This window comes from Hordeum vulgare, chromosome 3H (genome assembly GCF_904849725.1).
Source record: "Hordeum vulgare subsp. vulgare chromosome 3H, MorexV3_pseudomolecules_assembly, whole genome shotgun sequence".
Taxonomy (NCBI): Eukaryota; Viridiplantae; Streptophyta; class Magnoliopsida; order Poales; family Poaceae; genus Hordeum; species Hordeum vulgare.
The window spans coordinates 21,610,844-21,627,470 of record NC_058520.1 but is presented as its reverse complement, the minus strand read 5'-3'; the positions used below and the strand labels follow the sequence as shown (position 1 = coordinate 21,627,470).

Sequence of the window (16,627 nt, the reverse complement as noted above, 5' to 3'; positions counted from 1 at the left end):
ATACTTGCAGCATCTTATGAGAAAGATTTCACAATCATGAGTACTGTTGCATTAAGAAATGCCTGGACTGTATATAACCGATACTCCGTATTATATCTAACATAGTAATATTCTACTAGGTATTACTAAACTTTAAATTAATTCGTACTACCACGCTAAGTCTACTTTTGGTACAAGACTATGGACTCTCTACCTCCAACAATCAACACACACGCAACATACATACATCAGACACATGCATAATGCACACACGCACCACATACAACACGCACACGCATCATTCAGCACAACAAACCACATCCAGCACACACCTATCATCAAATGAGCAGAACTGGGGGAAGGATGGGACAGTGGTACTGATACCTCTGATGGAGAGTGGCTGAAGTAGAGCATCGGTGTTGCATCGCTACCAAAGATGTGCTCTGGTAAGGAGAGGAGCAGCGGGTTCGCTTCAGTGGTGATGTCGCGACATCTTGGGGAGGCAGTCAGACGCGGGAGAGGAAACTTGGGGAGTCGGTGGCGAAGCCGCGCTCATCGGCGGGAGAGGCAGCTCGGGGAGGCCGAGGGCTCGGAGACAGGAGAGGCCCCTCGGTGGTGGAATTTTTGCGCTCAATGGCAGGTCGAGAAGCTCGGAACAGAGTGCTTCAGCATCGATGAAGATCCCGATCCAGCAAGCGGAGAAGCGGATGGACTACGGTGGCTATAGATCGGGTTGGTGGCGGCGGCGCAAAAGGAGAAACCCTAACAGATGGTGGCTTCGGCCTTCGGGGTGTTGGGGGTAGAATAGGAGGATTAGGATTTGGACTGTGGCTGCCTGGACATGTGGGAAGGGGACTTGGCCCAAAATTTTCTATTGTGCTAAAAATGTGCGGGAAATGAAAAAAAAAGCCCGCGGGCAACCAAAAAATCGCGCATTGTCGAGCGCGGGAGGCAATCAAGGTGGCTACTTTGTCTTAAAAAAATCAAGGTGGCTACTGATCCTTAAAAAGGTAGCTACAATGGGCCCTTCTCCTTTTGCTTTTCTAAAGCTTGGTGGCATCTATATGGCGCTGCCCTCAAAGAAAAAAATCTATGTGGTGCAAATCCTATGAAAAGTTAATTTGTGATTTTTTGGCTAGAAATTCATCTTTACTAGAGTGTACTATCATTTCTTTTCTATCCCTTGAATTGGTCAATAGTTCTAGAGTTGGCTAGATCAAAGAGCCGAGTTTTGTCATCAACTGCATGACAGTTTGTGACCGGATTTTAATTTGATAAAATAAAGCTCCCAATTCCATGAGAACAAAACTTGCTTCGGTTAAAATTGTAGATTTTAGAAGTGGGTAAAATATAATTAAGAGATTAAATTTCAATTTGCAACACAAACCAAAATACGTTCGAGATTGCACTCATGGAAGCATCATCTCACGTGTGTGCCCTTTAGTATTTACCATCATGTAGGCATTATTAAATACATTTCCAAGTTCTTATGTAATATAATTTAAATTTTAAGTACGTGTATCTCAAATAAAGTCTATAAATCAAACAAAAAAACTTATTTTAAGTATTTATGTATATTTCTAGTACCGAGCACGTATATGAAAGAATGAATTGCATGTCCTACGCGGGCCTATCGTCTCGTGGGTCTGTTGTTGAGCCTATTAGGTTATCCCACATGTTAAATGTGGGTCCCCGTAGTCATTTGCATTTGTAACACAATATGTGTGTCCCACCTGTTAGTGTAGTTATACTCTACAGCTCAAACACGTAATTGACAATTATACATGACATGTAGGCAAAAATGATGAGGTGTTTGTCCATCCATCTCTATTCAACCCTATGACCTTGTTGAGTTGGTCATGTAGGGCATGAAATAAGCACATAAATAGTGTTATACATTTCAATGACCATTTGGTGCAATGGAATTATGACCTTCTGAGAAGAAATAGTCATGGTGGTATAGGGTTTGGACCTTGTTAAACATCACATGACCCTTTTGTAAATTTTGGTCATAAATTTATGACAAATTTGACTCCGATCATTATTTTTTGTCATAAATGGGCAAATTTCTTGTAGTGGTTGAAGACACGATGCATTCCTTATACTTATATTAAAATTAGCATCATTAATGCAATTGTCTCGTCTAGCTAGCAAACAACGCACGCGTGCATGATCGATCTTTGATAATGTCACTACGAAGGAGCAGGACTCTCAACAAGAATCATCTATGACTATATATGACAATGTGTTCCCAAACGTAGAAAAATGCAGTTCTGGTTCCGATAATATTTCATTCGGCATGCATTGGCCAAACTTATCGTTCTCTAGTTACACAACTTACTTCCTTCACACCATTCTGATTCCCGATCACCAACTACGGCGTGTCCATGACGCTCTACACCGCGCTAGCTGCTTAATGTCTGCCGGCCGCCCGTTAGTAGTCAACTTCTCCGCGCCGGCCAGTACGTCGCCGTGCAGCAGGCAGACGATGACCATGATGCCTTCCTCCAACTACACGGACGGTACTCCAGGAAACAACTGGTTGTCCCGATCTCCTTCGCCACCTGCGGGACCGCCCCCTCAGGCGTCGTGGGTGTCGCCGGGGTCAGGCTCCCGCCTCCCGCGCTCCAGCAGCACCTCATTCCCGCTCCAAATGGCGAGTGCAGAAGGTGGCAAACTTGTTCGCGCTCTCACTCCCAATCGACGGCGGGAACGGGTTCACCGGGAATGGCGTGGGCGCGGCCATATTCGGCGGCACGTTCTTCCTCGCGCCATGGGCAGGCCGGACGTTCATCACGACGCTCTTCTTCGACGACTTCCCGCTCTGCTAGCCCCTTCGCCGGGAACCCGGCTACGTCCTGACTTGCAGTAATTAATGACATCGCCATCGATGTGGCGCGTGTGGCTGTCTCCGGCTCCGGCGCACTTGTGGTCTGCTTCGCCACCACGATCATCAATAGCAGTAGGTGTTCCACCATGGACACGCTACCACCGTTGGTATACCTCAAGCAGCCCGGTTGCACAGATCATCAGTTGCATTTTGGGCTAAGCCCACTGCCTGGGCTAAGCATCTTATTTTCCTTTTGTATTTTTTAGCTAGCCCTGACAAGGGAGACCGTGCCATCGCCGCCACACAGAACTCGGACTACTCCAGCTGCGACAATGCAGAGGCCCAAGGCCCCTCCAAATGGCTTTGCGAAGATACATGTCGATGCAGGTTGTAGAAAGGCGTGGGCACTGCCGCGGCGGTGTGTAGAGACTAATGGAGAATATTTAGGCAGTTCTGCACTGGTAATCGGCGGGATTGATGACCGAGCTACTCTAGAAACTATAGCATGCCGAGAAGCTTTTTCATTGGTACGGGATATACACATACAACAGTTCGTTGTGTCCTCAGATGCCAAGGAAGTGATTTCATCCATCTAGAAAGGAGATCAAGGAATCAATGGGGCTATCGTCAGCGAAGTTAGAATGTTACGGTCATTGTTTAATTGTAGTTTTATATTTGAAGATCGTGCCGTCAATTGTGAGGCACATAGTTTAGCCAAGTTCTCGCTTTCTTTAGATCTGGGACGACAAGTTTGGCTCGGCCTACCCCATGACCAGAACTGTATCCCACACTCTGGAATTTTCTTAGATGAAGACAAGGACATACATTCCCATTTTTAGGAACCAAAACTTTACCATCAAAATATTTTTAGTTGCTCCTTCCTATTAGAACTGCCAGACTGCCAGCTCCCCCTTAAAAGCAAAAGCATGAACAAGATTATCCATAGGATGTGTGTTGAATGAAATAGAGAGCATGAGCATGATCCACAGAATCTGTATTATACAGGGCAACAAGAGCCCACTGGGGGTTGCAACTGAAGTGGCAAAAGAAGCTGATGAGTACGACGGGTTCAACCCTATACTACTGATCTAAGCAGGAATGCCATGGCCTATGTGTCAAACCGGCCAAAGGGGTGGTCTGCAACGATTTACGATTCAGGTCGTCACACCAAGACTCCATATGTTGTCCAATGCAAGCCTAGACAGCCCTTGGCAGATGGTAACAGAACTACTCCTTGTCCAATGAAGACCTTACAAATTGATAGAATTCCCAGAGTGCCACAGAAATACAAGTGCACATGATGCTGTTATTTGATATTCCCTCCGTTCCTAAATATAAGTCTTTTAAGAGATTTCACTAGGGGTCTATATACGGAGCAAAATGAGTGAATCTACACTCTAAAGTATGTCTATATACATTCGTATGTAGTCCACTAGTGGAACCTCTAAAAAGACATATATTTAGGAACGGAGGGAGTAAAATACTGGAAGAACATCAGGAGCAAGCTAGAAATGTTGAATGTCCAATGAGGTGTACTTTGTTGATTTTACTTGTACTGCACTGAGAACCCTAAAGGAGACTTTTGAGCTGGAAAAGATGTGACAAAGCAAGATGAAAGCCATTTCAAGTACTTCCCTAATTATAGAGGGCAGTGCATTTAACTCAATTAATAGCACTGCATGTACAATCAGCAAGACAGGAGTAGATGCCACATGATTGCAAGCCACTCTGTCTTAGGGACCATTCACTATACTATAAGAATCTGCCCAAGGAATGCAGTGCAGACAATTTTTCATCGTTGCAGATATTGCTTGTAGGCAATTTGCCTCGGAAAAAACTTCGGGGCGTTTTTAAGGAAGCATGGTGATGATGAAGTTGAAGCAAAGGATATAGCTGACAGACTAATGAGTGATACTACGACGGGTGATAAAGATAGGCTGCCAAACACTAGTTGTGATCCCAACTGGGAGCACGGTCTGAGCTCCATCTTCATCGAGGTGCAAACTGACAAAATGAGCATAAAATCTTTGACTTAATTGCAGTTTACAAGTACATTCAGAGTAGAATTATCTGAAAAATTATGCCTATTAATCACTAAAATAACACGTAGATGTTCTAGTACAGAACCCTATATCGATATTGAAATGCTATATTTATTTACATTTATTTACATGTTTCTGTTTTTGCAAAGGGGCTCTATGGGACAAGGAGCACAGCAGTTCTTTCAGTGAACTATGATGGAGAAGCTAGCTTATATGAGAAGTACCTCAGAGAGTGGTATATGGAAGGACCACACAGTGCATTATTACCAGATAGATTAGTCAATGCGCACCTAAACATCCTCGTCCCGCAATCCCTCAAGCTGCTTCACCACCTGGGCGCGCCGAGAATTATGCTCAAGCTTGATCTCACCCGGGCCTTCGACTCCATATCCTGGCCCTTCCTCTTCGAGGTCCTGCGCCAATATGGGTTCGGAGAGAGATTCTGGGAGTGGCTGGCCATTCTCCTATCGTCGGCCAGCACCCGCGTCATGCTCAATGGTGTGCCCGGCCCCCCGATATGGCACCGCCTTGGGTTGCGCCAAGGTGACTCGATCCAGAAGTTGGAATGTGGGATGAAATTCTAGTACGACATATCTTTGTGGAGGAGGATGTTAAGGTGATACTGGCGACACCAATCAATGAGGAATATGGGGATTTTCATGCATGGTTCTTTGATACAAAGGGACAATTTTCTGTCCAATTGGCTTATAGGGTCTATGTGCAGTACAGGGATGAACATTTACCAAGTGGGTTTGCCTCCTCCTTAAAATCTTTCCCCTGGAAGGATAACTGGGCACTCCCTTGCCAGCCGAAAGTACAACAATTTCTATGGCGTCTAGCACATAACAGTCTTCCTCTGCTGCTGAAACTGAATCGGAGAGGTGTCAAATGCGAAACTTTGTGCCTATGTTGTGGTAGGTTAGATGAGGACGGCGCTCACTTATTCTTAAAGTGCAAGGAAGTGAAGAGACTCTGGCGAGTTATGCAACTCGACGAGATACGTAGTCAGTTAGCCGCATGTATGGATGCAAAGAAAGTAGTGCAAAAGATTCTGTAGCTGCCTGAGGAGAACTGTGTACTGGTTACCTGCATGCTTTGGCGGTGGTGGTCTCGTCGGAATAAAATAAATGCAAGGGAGGGAACTCCCCCGGTGGAAGAATTAGAACCCTGCATCAGGTATTGGGCACATGAGTCTCTCAGTCTCACTTGCTCTGTACAAATCTAACGAAGCAACCAGGGACCAAAGAAGCAGTCGTATGGAAAAAACCTACAGGTGATACTCTGAAAATCAATGTGGATGGGGCCTTCAGTGAACAGGAGAGAAGTGGTGGATGGGGCTACGTGATTCGTGATCTGCGTGAAGATGTGATGGGATCAGGCGCTGGGATGTTGCAGCATATCGGCAGTGCAATCCATGCAGAAGCAACTGCGTGTATGGAAGCTTTAGATGCAGAATTGATAAAAATGACCCTTTGGGGAAAGAACTCACGGAGTGACCCCTCAGAGAAAATATGTCACCCGGCTGACCCTTTTGTATGGCGTCCGACACCTAGGTGCCACACTACACTGTGTGACGCCTAGCGGTTCGGCGCCACACCCCCCGACCACCTGGCAGAGAGGGCCCACCCTCCCAGGCCGTGTGACGCCTAAGCCTCAGGCGTCACACATTGTAATGTGTGGCGCCGAACGCTTAGGCGCCACACATTGACTTAACTGGCCACGGGCCAGCCCCCCTCCCCATTCCCCTCCCTCATTCAAACAGAAACAGCAACGGCGGCGGCTGGCTCTCTTCGAATCCCTAATCCCCTCCCCCATCTCCTTCAGATCTAATGATTTCTTCCTTAGATTGATCCCCCAAGGTAATCTCTTCCGTTTCCCATCCTTCTATCCAAGTGGAATAGGTTTTTGTTGAGTAGATTGATTTGAATAGGTTCTTAGGATTTGACTAGTTAGGATTTGAGTAGTTAGTATATTAGTAGATTCATATTAGTAGTTAGTATTAGTAGTTAGTATATGACTAGATTGATATGAGTAGTTAGGATATTAGTTCTTAGGATTTTAGTAGTTAGTATATGAGTAGATTCATATGAGTTCTTAGGATTTGAGTAGTTAGGATATGAGTAGATTCATATGAGTTCTTAGGATTTTAGTAGTTAGTATATGAGTAGATTCATATGAGTTCTTAGAATTTGAGTAGTTAGGATATGTAGATTAGTAGATGAGTAATTTTTTGAATATGAGTATTTTTTTGTGATTTGTAGGATGGTGTGGCTTCTGAATAATGTTTATGACGTTGAACACCGGGCCTATTTCATGTCGGAGAAGAAAATGGTAAGTAGATCATATGATAAAAAAAACATGTATTTAATAAGCACTTGAAAATGTAATAAGCACTTGATATCTTCTTCTCCTATCTGTTTGCAGGAGCTTACGCCCTTGAAGATCCGGTCTCATGGGGCATCGTCTGTAATGCAGTACAATGAGCGGTACACCCCATACATCGAGATGACAGGACTACTTCTATTCATTTAGCTTTTGAGTCGGTCAACGCCCAATCTGAACGCTGCGGCAGTCACAACACTTATTGATCGTTGGAGGCCGGAGACACATAGTTTTCACCTCCGGACCGGAGAGATGACAGTTACTCTTCAAGATGTTTCCATGATCACCGCACTTCCGATCGAGGGGAAGCCTCTTTGTATGAGCACTGATTTCGAGGGGTGGCGGCAACAAATGGAGGCTCTTATTGGTATGTCGCCGCAGGAGCCGGAGGTAGAAGATGGAGGGAAGAAAGATAGAGTCCCGGCCGGCGCTCCTTTCACTTGGATTGCCGCGAACTTTGCTCATTGTCCTGAGGACGCAGATGACGAGGTGATCCAGAGGTATGCTCGCGTGTACATGTGGTACGTCATCTCTAGGACTATCTTTGCTGACGGCACTGGCAAGAATGCTCCATGGATGTGGCTGAAGGCGTTGACTGTTTTCGACAACAAGTTCAGTTGGGGCTCGGCCGCACTGGCTTACTTGTATCGGCAGGTAATAAATTGTTAATATTAAGTACTCTCTGTTATCTTTTTCTGCTAAACTGATGCATGTTTGTTGTTACTTGTAGTTGGACGATGCTTGTCGCAGGACCACAAAGGACGGTGGAGTTGGTGGTTGTATGCTCCTACTTTCAGTATGAAGCTGGGAACGCCTACCTGTTGGACGCCCTAAAAGCTCAAAGTGGAATACCTGGGATGACCACGGCAACCCTGTATGGCAACCTACATGGGCTTACAAGTGGGACTTGGTATCGGAGGTGGCAAGCGAAGTGAACCTATTGTACAAGCAATACACCAACAAGATGGATTCGCTTACCCCCGAGCAGGTAAGATGGTTTCAGAGTTGACTTCCAGCTTTTATGTTGTGAGTAAAATGAATTGTGCCTTTTATGTTGTGTTGTAGGTGGAATGTCAGCCATATGGTGTCGGGCCAAACTTTGGTGATGCACACACGTTCGAGCTCAATCCACTATGCGTGCAGGAAAAACATCTTTGGCTAATGCGTTGTCCCCTTATATGCAATTGGGCGGTTGAGTTTCATCTCCCGCATCGTGTGATGCATCAATTTGGGTTCTTTCAGCCACACCTGCCGGAGTGGGTGAATACGGACACACAGCTTCACAGGTAACAAAAAAGAAGTACTGATTAGTTTTGTTCTTAGTGTTGAGCAAGCTACTGATGGGTTTTGTTAAAAGCAGGTTGGATAGGAGGAGGCAGCGAAAGATCAAGGATTGGCATAAGCATCATAAGAGCTATGTCATTATGTTCGAGCAAAGTGTGCAGGCAGCTTCGAGCATACAACGAACCCAGTACCGCCAGCATTGTCCGCTTGCGTTCAATAACTACCTAAGATGGTTTCAGGAGAGTACTCGTGTCGAGATTTGTCCGCCGGCTTACGAGGAGGACATATTGGAAGAACCCACAGAGTACGATGCACTTGCCCAAGGCGATTACAACAAGTTAATTCGCGAAGGGTACCAAACTTCCTTCGCCCCTGTCCTGAACTTTGTGGTAAGTGTGCTCACCTATGTTAAGTATGAATGCTAGTACACCTATTCACTTGCATGTCATTGTCTTGTGATCATAGCGCAAAGATGTCAAGAAACAAGCTGATGAGTCCGAAGATATTCTAGAGAAGACACCTGAAGGAAAAAAGGGAGAATCTGCACTTCGTCTTTTCATAAAGGTGTTGTGTCATTATTATTATTATTCCCACGAATGCAACATACGGTACCTTATATATGTCATTTATATTTGAATCTAACAGGAACAGGGCAAGAAGTTACGGCGCCTATCCAACATTTTAGGTTGCCGTGACCCTGAATATGTTTCACCTTCGAGATCCGGTTCATCCGAAAGAAATACTCTAGACGATTCAGCTTCTTCGAGCGCTCGTATGGACGATGGTGACATTACCTCGGCAGCTAATACCCAAAGAAATACTATAGAGGATGATGTTGACACTCCTGAGGTATGACATAGCCATAAAACATTGTGCACTTTGAACCTTCAACTTTGATCTTTCAACCTTCATATGTATTAGGTTGCGGACGGGATGACGTTGAAGACTTTCCAACGCTCCGCTTACATGTTGAAGCCTAGGAAGGAATTTAGGCGGTACTCACCGGATGATTATGCGAAAGGAAAGAACCCGGTCGCCGGGGGCTCTCGTTTGTCAAGGATGAGAAGCATGGACGATGAGGATGACGATGAGTCGGATGACCCGGAGGAATTTGTAGTTTCGAGAAGAAAGAAGTTGTTTCTAAGAGGGGACGAGGCCCCAAGATGTGAACTGGAGCCATTTGGAGTTTTCAATCATTTGCAAACCATTTTACTTTTGTTGTTGGTGTTGATGTTGCACTTGTGAACCATTAGGAGTTGTGAACTTGTGTTGTTGGTCTTGATGTTGCACTTGTGAACAATCATTTGCACTTGTGTTGTTGGTGTTAGATTCAAATATAAATGTGAACTTCGGTTGTTTGTGTTGCTGTCATATGTTCTAAATTTCTGTCAAAATATATGCTGTCAAAATGCTGCATACCTGTCAAAATTCAGCTTCCAGCAGGTTTTCACATGTGCAACGCCCAAGGCTTAGGCGCCACACATGTGAAAACCTGCTGGCATCTCAAAGCACACTGGCATCCCAGGAGGGGGTGGGGAGGGGGGCTGGCCCGTGGACAGTTAAGTCAATGTGTGGCGCCTAAGCGTTCGGCGTCACACATTACACACCTGAGGCTTAGGCGTCACACGACCTGGGGGTGGGCCCTCTCTCCCAGGTGGTCGGGGGTGTGGCGCCGAACGACTAGGCGTCACACAGTGTAGTGTGGCGCCTAGGTGTCGGGCGCCACACAAAAGGGTCAGCCGGGTGACATATTTTCCCCGAGGGGTCATTCCGTGAGTTCTTTCCCCCCAGGGTCATTTTTATCAATTTTGCCCAGTGGGGCATGATGAATGTGCAGGTAGAGACTGATTGCCAAAATCCGGTCCGAACACTGACTGGAAATGAGTATGATCTCGCTCCTGAGGGAGCCATATTCAAGGAGATTAAAATATTTACTAGACAAAATTTTAATATCTTGAGTTTCGATTTTGCCCAAGGGGTTGTAATAAGCTAGCACACACTATAGCTGCTGTAGGTGCTCGAGGTCAGGCTGCTAGGCAGCTTTGGACTGCAGCACTTCCAGACGATGTCTGTGTTCTGAGGGCCAGCGCTTTTTCTGAGCCGGTTTAAGGTATGGAATCCTTGTGTTCCATTTCAAAAAAAGAAAAGAAAAAAAGATAGAGTAGCCAATGCGCACCTAAAGGCGGGAGCCTCAAATAAAAAGAAAGAATGAATAGCTACCATTGTGCATGCTGTTATTTCCACAGTTGTGCTTTAATATCACATAATGATATCTAATTATGGTGATTAACTTATTTACTGTGTATGGATTTATCAATTCAGAGACAGATCCAGTCAAAAAAATTAATATATATACATAATGATAATATGATACGATATGTGTATTTACAGACTTCATGTTGCCACCTTTGTTATGATCATACATGCTTTACAACAGGCATTGTACCTTCAGTTCTATAATACAATAGATATCAACTCTGATGCTTACTAAATGTATACTTTGTGAAAAACTAGATGCAAGCGTATGCACCTCGGCAGGGATACATCGTTTAGCATACTTAAGACCTGATTGTATTCAAGAACTAAGCACTGAAACTATATAAGGAAAAACTCTTTGCCAATATTTGAAGAAAATGTGTCTAGCGTACCTCTTTTCTTCCATAGGCTGGTGTCCGGTGGTCATTCAGAGGTTTCTTCTAGTCCTGCAGTCCTTGAAAAGGCACATAAAAGGCCAGTCCAGACTCCAGAGCATACCATAATATGATGCCTGCACTCTGCAGTCAGATACAGTTGTATGGATATATGTATGCACCATTTCTAGAAATCTTTCCAAAATGCACAAGAGTACCAGCACAGGATTGCAACAAGATGAGAATTTTTTACACATCACCAATAGGAGTACAGAGAAACATCCAGCTTTATTGTCGGAATCTCAGCTTGTATACAAGTAAGCCAGAAAGAGCTGCGAAGCCTAGCATTACACCCCAACAGTTGAAAACTACAGTTCCTCCGGCATGATCTTGTTCTTCCTTATATGCTTCGTCTTCTCCGCACGGTTCACATCGCTGCTCACGGCACTGCTGGGCAATCCACCTCGCAACAGTTCTTTCATGAACAACCAGCTGTTCCAAACAATCTGGGGATCTCAGCTCACGGACATCGCCGGAGATCGTCAGCACCAGCAGCGTCTTGGCCACGCTGCCAGAAGCTCGGAGTGCGCACAGCAGATCAGACCACACATTCAGGCGGCCGCGCCGACCGCCGAGCCCCAACCCTTCCGGAACCACAACCACGGCAAACTCCGAGTGGACGAGCGCTGGGTGATGACGGTAAGCGACGAAATCTGCGCCATACTGCAAGCCTGACCGCACCACCCAGTTCTTGGACCTGAGATGCGAGTAGGCCCTGTACGTCTCAGGGAATGACTCTGACGCGGAGCACAAGCGATCCCACAGCTCCCCTTGGCTCATTGGATTATCTTTGCTCGCCGACTCAACCACCGCGATGCAGTTCAAGGCATGGAGAAGGTAGAAGAGCTCCTCGGCGCCCAGCTGGAACCAGTGTCTCCCGGCTCCGGCGTTTTCCAGCGCCCGGCCGAAGGCGGCGCGGCTCAGAAGCGCGGCTTGCTGCGGGTTCACGCCGAGGATCGCATCCCCGGCCCCGCTAGACAGAGTTGCCGCGAGCTTTGATCCTTTCAGTGAAGCCTGGAGCTTGGCGACGATGGCTGACATGGGCTGGGCTGCCGCCAGAGCTGCCAAGTCCTTGCCGTCTTTGCCCTTCTTCCATCTTGGACGACCAGACTTGTCCATCAGCTAGCTGGGAACACAGAAACACACACGCCTTAAAGATTTTTATTAAGGAAAGTACAGAGGGAAATGTCAGTTCGTGCTAGCTCCCGAGTGCTCGAATTTCCCATGCTGGTGATTCGTGCTCCAGCGGAAGAGCCGGGTGTCGGGACGAACCTGGGATGGGGCGGAGAGGAAGAGGAAGCGGCGGCGGAGGCGCGCGAGGGCCAAGATGCTGCCGCCGAGGGGCGACGGGCAGAGTACGGGACGGTTCAGCGGCGGCACTCGGGGGAACCAGGGGCCGGCGTTGCTCTCTCCTCTGGCTTTGCGGCGGCGGCGGCCGCCGGCACGGGGAGGAAGGAGGGAGAGCTCTCTGCGTCAAGTTGCCCTTGCTTCACCCGGAAAAAACAAAGCTGCCCTTGTTTCGCACAGATGGACCGAGCGGCCCGGCCCGATCAAACTACTGTAGCGACTCAGTCCAGTCAGCCATGACTGATTTTTCTTCCCTGTTCAGTTTTTTGAGAGGAGGTGACGAAAGTGGTGTTAAAAATCGTAGGGGAACGGAATCTGCAGCATGCGTTAACGAGACCATTTTGGTTCTCATCCCAAAGGTAAAAAATCCTACCATGTTAACCCAGTTCCGTCCTATCAGCCTATGCAATGTGTTATACAAGATTGCTTGAAACATGATCTCTAACCGTCTGAAAATTGTGCTACCTGACATTATATCTCAGGAACAATCCGCTTTCGTACCAGGGAGATTGATTACTGACAACATCATAGCAGCTTATGAGTGTCTCCACTTTATGAAAAAAAACAAAGCTAAGAAACACCAAGCTTTTGCCCTAAAGCTTGATATGATGAAGGCCTATGATAGGGTAGAATGGCCTTATCTTAGAGCAGTTATGTTGAAACTAGGTTTCTCTGAACAATGGGCGAACATAGTTATGGGGCTGGTTTCCATAGTTAAATTCTCTGTTATGATCAATGGAAAGAGGTTAGAAGAGTTTGAGCCAGCACGTGGTATTATAGAAGGGGACCCAATTTCTCCCTACTTGTTCTTGCCAGCAGCAGAGGGCCTTTCGTGCCTGTTAAGATCCAGAAGAGAGTCATCCAACTTGGACGGTGTACAGGTTGCCACTTCGGCACCACCGGTTAACCGCCTGTTATTTGCTGATGACAGCATGCTGTTCTGTAAGGCTAACAGTAGTGGAGCAAACGAGGTGAACCTAGTCTTGAACAGTTATTGCCAAGCTTCAGGTCAACGCATAAACTTTGCCAAATCATCTATATTTTTCAGTAAAGGGGTGTCAGAAAATGTTCATGGAGAAATCAAGAATCTGCTCAATGTTCCTAATGAAACATTAAATGAAAAATACCTGGGTATGTCGTCAGATATTGGAAGTTCTAAGAATGGGGCTTTCAAATATTTAAAGGACCGCTTATGGAGCAAAGTTCAGGGATGGATTGAGAATACTTTGTCAACAGCGGGTAAGGAGGTGCTCGTCAAATCAATTGCACATGCCATTACAGTTTTTTCAATGTCTTGCTTCAAGCTCCCAAGAGGATTATGTGAACATCTTAATATGCTTATTAGGAAATTTTGGTGGGGAAGTAAAGAAGGCAAGCGGAAACCCCATTGGGTTTCTTGGAAAGTAATGACACAGCCAAAAGGAATGGGAGGCCTCGGTTTCAAGGATTTCGAGCTTTTCAACCTAGCTATGTTGGCTCGTCAGGCCTCGCGGATACTGTAGTCACCTGAATCTCTAAGCTCTCGGCTGTTGAAGAGCATATACTTCCCAAATTCTACAATTCTGCAGGCCTCTTTAGGGAACCACCCTAGCCAGATTTGGAGAGCTATCGTTGAAGGTCGAGATGTTTTGAAGCAGGGATTGATCCGAAGGATTGGGAACGGTGAAACAACGAGGATCTGGGAAGATACATGGCTACCAAGAGATGAGATGCTTCGGTCCTATGGGTGTTTAGTTGCAGATCCACCAGCTATGGTCTCAGAACTTATCGATCACACCTCGGCTACATGGAATCATGAACTGATCTCGTCGGTTTTCCTCCCTATGGATGCTCGCATCATCAAGGGTATACCCTTATGCACTCGAAATATAGATGATTTCTGGAGCTGGCAGTTCGAATCAAACGGTATTTTCACTGTCAAATCGGCATACCGTATGCTCGTCTCAACAAAACAGCGTCTCGAAGCTTGGTTAGAAGGCAATGCAGCTCCATCTTCTGTTGTATCGGAAGAAGGTGCATGGAAGACCATGTGGAACACAAAAGTGCCAGCAAAACTGAGGATGTTCCTATGGAGACTAACACTCCTTGCCAACAGAGGATATTCGAGCGCATAGGCATATGACCGACATCTCTCGATGTGGCCTATGCGGCTCGCAAGATTCATGGAGGCACTCTCTTGTTGATTGCACAACATCTAGGTGTACCTGGGCATTAGTTGATCAAGATCTGGCACAATCCATAGTGGCAACGGCCGAACCAAGCGCCAAGCAATGGCTGTTCGCGCTAATGGAGACATTATCGCATGAGCAGTTTGTTACCTCGGTTGTAACCCTTTGGGTGATATGGACTTCCATACGCAAGGCCATCCATGAAGGCATCTTTCAGTCACCGGCGGGGACTAATTCCTTTGTTAAAAGGTATATCTTGGAGCTTCAAACTATTGAGAAACAACCACCAGCAAGGGCTTGTCGTCTACGCGGGTTCCTCGACCAAGAGCGCCACCGATGCGATTGGCTATGCCAAGAGACATGTCGATGCTGCTGTCAGAAAGGGGAGAGGAGGCTCAGTTGCTGCTGTTTGTTGGGATAGGCAAGGAAACTACATGGGAAGCTCGGGGCTTGTGATTGCAGGCTTGGAGGACCCTAGCTATTCTAGAAACCATCGCCTGCCCTGAGGCCTTGGCGCTAGCAGATGATCTCAACATAACACATGTCGCCATAGCCTCTGATTCCAAGCAAATAGTCGCAGAGATCAAGAAGGGTGCAGGAAGGCGAAACGGTTTCATAGTCCATGAAATCACACTAAGAGCTTCCCTTTTTCAATGTAATTTTTCTTTTGAAAGCCGTGCCGCTAATATTGAAGCACACAAATTAGCAAAGTATTCACTAGCTTTGGGGCCGTGCCGCCACATATGGCTGGGTCAACCCCATGATCCACATTGTATCCCATTATTTGTGGCATTTGATGAATAAAGTTGGCCTTACCCCTCAAAAAAAAGTTTTTTGACGTTTTTTTACTGCCATATATGCACATGCGTGTCTATTCTAGAAATTCCCCTCTCGTTAGGGTTTGTCTTCCTGAGAACTTATCTTCCTCCCACAGCGATCGGACCTTCCGTCTCAGGTCAGCTACGGTGGTTGCAAGACTGCTTTCTGGCGAGGGTCGAGGAATCCAGTTTCTACCAGGGGAGTTTAGGGTTTTTACCTGGAGATCGGGTCGGCAAAGCTCGGAACATGGCGAACCGCACCAACAGAGCATCCTCAGATTTTAAGGGGAAAGGAAAGCTAGAAAATCTGATGAAGGAGCTCGCACTGAAGGAGGAAGATCTGGATGACGTGGTGTTTGATGATGAGGATGCCCCAGCAGAGTCAAACCTCCGATGGATGATCTTGGTTAGGGTTCATATCGACAAAGATTTTAGCAATTATTGGTTCTTTCAGGACATGCGCAATGCGTGGGATCTAGCAAGGCCTGTGAAGATTCAAACTCTTGAAGATAACCTGTTTGTTATGCAGTTTGACTGCCTTGGGGATTGGGAGAAGCCGACAAGGTAATCCGGTGATCATCACCCTATATGATAGCTACTCAAAACCATCTTCGATAGAACTATTCAGGTTTGAAATCTGGGCACGGATCATTGAACTCCCACCGGCCTATATTGGCAAGGTGAAGCACTTGCATCAAAGTTCAGAGAGTTTGTGGATCCTGAACCGTCCTCTTTTGACTTTGAGGGGAATTTTTACAGAGTAAGGGTGTTGCTGCCTCACATTCACAAAGACACAGGCATTCTTTTGTTTGTCTCCAAAGGTTACAGGAAATGAAGATAACTGAAGAGTCAAATCCTCTTTATCCTTCTTTGCAAAGATCTTCCAAGCAGTAAGCCACCAATCTTCTAGATTGTCCTAAGAGGAGGGACAAACAACACTGATTTGGAACCCACAAAGGCATCTTTGCCAAGTCATCGCATGGTATGTGTTCGATGTTGTACCATAGGGAAAATAAATGATTTTTCCCAGTTACGATTCAATCCTACTATTCTACTAACAAACATGGGCAAAGCTCCCAAGTTCTAA

At 46.2% G+C, this 16,627-nt stretch overlaps 1 protein-coding gene and 3 pseudogenes across 1 annotated transcript; 3 read left to right on the top strand and 1 right to left on the bottom strand.

Annotated features, from left to right (window-relative positions):
• Positions 1–2,395: 2,395 nt before the first annotated feature.
• Positions 2,396–3,616, top strand: LOC123441397 (annotated as a pseudogene).
• Positions 3,617–3,781: 165 nt separating this feature from the next.
• On the top strand, positions 3,782–5,130 carry LOC123441396 (annotated as a pseudogene).
• Positions 5,131–7,101: 1,971 nt separating this feature from the next.
• On the top strand, positions 7,102–7,902 carry LOC123439337 (annotated as a pseudogene).
• Positions 7,903–11,375: 3,473 nt separating this feature from the next.
• On the bottom strand, positions 11,376–12,727 carry LOC123439335 (probable tRNA-splicing endonuclease subunit Sen2). The gene is made up of 2 exons (XM_045116064.1): positions 12,480–12,727; positions 11,376–12,333 (listed from the first exon to the last, which is right to left on the bottom strand). The coding sequence occupies exon 2, from the start codon at positions 12,324–12,326 to the stop codon at positions 11,436–11,438; it is 891 nt and encodes a 296-aa protein (XP_044971999.1). The 5' UTR covers positions 12,327–12,333; positions 12,480–12,727; the 3' UTR covers positions 11,376–11,435.
• Positions 12,728–16,627: the final 3,900 nt, after the last annotated feature.

What these genes read in the sequence shown, in the direction of transcription:
- LOC123439335 (XM_045116064.1), bottom strand. Translation starts at nt 12,326, where the DNA reads ATGGACAAGTCTGGTCGTCCAAGATGGAAGAAGGGCAAAGACGGCAAG.